The following is a 2804-nucleotide window of genomic DNA, read 5'->3' on the forward strand; positions in this document are numbered from 1 at the left end:
GGGGGGAAGAGGATGGTGTGATGTCACGAGTTCCCAGAAAGCCGATTCCCCAATGAATGATTCACACCATCCAATAGCTTAAAGTGGACCTGTCATCAGATATGTCTGCAGCCTGAGTCAATGTAACACTTCTAGGCATGTATTACCTCACGGAGATCACAGTACTCCTCTGACAATGCCCTCCTCTGCTTTCCGCTCTAGAAGGACAGCACCATCTTTGTTCAGGCATCATCCAGGGTCACCATCTACTTCCTGGACTGAGATGTCGGCTCAGAGATGACACAGTCATATAAATCCCGGTGCCCTGCACTTCTTGCCTGTTCACAAATGTCTGACACAGATCATCCCCTGCTGCAGCCTCTCACCTTGTGACTTGCTAGGGAGGGGAGACTGAGGAAATGCTTCCTCCTACCTGCAGCAGACTGATCACTGGGGGAGGGGAGAGTGAGGAGATGCTTCCTCCTGCTTGCAGCAGACTGATCACTGGGGGAGGGGAGAGTGAGGAGATGCTTCCTCCTGCTTGCAGCAGACTGATCACTGGGGGAGGGGAGAGTGAGGAGATGCTTCCTCCTGCTTGCAGCAGACTGATCACTGGGGGAGGGGGGACTGAGGAAATGCTTCCTTCTGGAGGTGCCCCCAGGCCTGGTGTCACCCGCAGGGACGTCATCACAGATGTGCATGAGGTCATCGTTCATGCGCATAGTGACATCACGCGTGCTTACCTACCTGCAGCCAGCTTGGTGATGGACGCCGGCAAAGACAGGAAGGGACAATAATCTGGCGGGATAAGGTATGCCGCCGGGTCCCCTCCTCTCTCGTACAGTTGTCTCGGTTCATGACCGAGTGGCTGACCTTTTCAGAGAGGGTGACACCAAAATGACTGTAATTAATTTTGGTGTCACCCCCTCTGATGGTGTCACCCAGTGCGGGCCACACCCCCTTTGTGATGTCACTTCTTCCTCTTTCCTGCAGGAGACTAATCACTGGGGGGGGGGAGGGAAGACTGAGGAAATGCTTCCTCCTGCCTGCAGCAGACTGATGACATCATCTCAGCCTGGGCAGAGTCACTGACTGGAGCTCAAGGATGTGTTTTTTTTATGATAAGAGGCGGAGCTTCTCTCCTCGATGATCCTGTGTCTGTACATTGGGAGATGTCAGGGATTTATTATTGGAGAGTCGCTGACAGATCCACTTTTAGGCTCCAATGTGATAGCGGCAACGCCGAGTCCGCTCACCTTGTCGAAGTTCTGCATCTGCTCGCGGTTGTTGAACCAGGACTCCTTGTCTTGGCTCGGCTGGATAACGAAGACTTCGTAGTCGGCAAACATCTGGGTGAAGCGATTGGTGAACACCTCCCGGGTGTGGATGTTGAGTTGGTGAATTCGGAGTTCTTCCTCCTCGCACTGGAATTTTGTGTCCTTCTTGCTGCTGGATTCTTCCCGAACCTCAACCTGCAGCCGGAGGATGGAGGCCGTCATACAACAGGCACCATGGATGGGAGGAGCGAACATGTTCATACATTGGGGAGAGGACTTGGAGCCGCCATTATTCCCGGGAGAAGAACCCCTTTTAAACAATTAAATCTGACCTCCGTCCTCCCCTCCAGTCTTCTATCTGACCTCCGTCCTCCCCTTCAGTCTGATATCTGACCTCCGTCCTCCCCTCCAGTCTTCTATCTGACCTCCGCCCTCCCCTCCAGTCTTCTATCTGACCTCCGCCCTCCCCTCCAGTCTTCTATCTGACCTCCGTCCTCCCCTCCAGTCTTTAATCTGACCTCCGTCCCTTCCCTTCAGTCTTCTATCTGACCTCCGTCCTCCCCTTTAGTCTTCTATCTGACCTCCGTCCTCCCCTTTAGTCTTACACAGTTGTACCGGCTCCTCTCCTGGCCTGAAACTGCTTACTCTGACCACATGGCTATCAGGAGCATTGCTGGTGTTTCACGTGATTAAAGACTGCAAGGCTTTGTAAGATAATAACATAAACCAATTAAGAATAAAAGGTTACATTGGACTGGAGGCTGCCACTGAGAATGTCTCATCTAGCAAATGCTGCTGGTCTCGGTGTCATGCAGATAAAGGACCTCCAAGTTTACAGATCTGCATGTTCTTGGATAGGGACTTAGAGAATATGGAGGTCGGGAGGTCCATATATAACGGCCAGCATGGTGAAGCTACGTTAGGCGGATCCCATGTCCCCTCGTTATCTATTCACATGTACAATACACAGAGAACCGAGGCTGGAGGCTCCTGACCTTCTCCAGGCTGACTCCGGTCCTCTTCACCAAGGCCTGGATGCGTGCCAGGGTCTCGTTCTCCTTCAGAAGATGGTAGGAGTTGAGCGGAGACCCCCCCAGGTTGCCGTTCTTCTTGTCATACACGAGATCGGAGGCTTTGAGGCTCTTGAGTTTGGAGACGCTCTCGCTGCAGTGGAGATTCCCCTCCGGTGGGATGCCGAAGGACAGGAGGACCTCGGAGACCTCCTGGATGAACTCCAGTTTGTTGGGGAACTGAGGGAGGTCCTCCGGAAGCTCAATGAAATGGTTGTCGATATCCACGAAACAAAGATTGGCCTGAAAGTGAGAAGGAGGAGAGCGGTCACCACACCTCCAGCCGCACCATGCAGAGACCATGACGGGGGTGGAGGATGAAGATGATGAAGACCAAATCACTACAATTGTGTCTGTTGGTTCCTCTGAAGTTGGCCAGACACATTTATTTTTTCCACAAAAAACACTTAATTCCGGAGCGCGGCTGCCGAATACCCAACTGATGACCGCACCACCACCACCACCACCACCACCACCA

At 52.8% G+C, this 2804-nt stretch overlaps 1 protein-coding gene across 1 annotated transcript in view; it reads right to left on the reverse strand.

Moving 5' to 3' along the window:
- DENND5A (DENN domain containing 5A) overlaps positions 1-2804 on the reverse strand; it is a 47084-nt gene that overhangs the window by 19731 nt on the left and 24549 nt on the right. The window contains 2 exon segments of the mRNA XM_018571152.1: positions 1236-1451; positions 2252-2569. Coding sequence (XP_018426654.1) covers positions 1236-1451; positions 2252-2569 — 534 coding nt within the window.

The sequence above is a fragment of the Nanorana parkeri genome, unplaced genomic scaffold, assembly GCF_000935625.1.
Source record: "Nanorana parkeri isolate BGI_ZX_2015 unplaced genomic scaffold, ASM93562v1 scaffold1687, whole genome shotgun sequence".
Lineage (NCBI taxonomy): Eukaryota > Metazoa > Chordata > Amphibia > Anura > Dicroglossidae > Nanorana > Nanorana parkeri.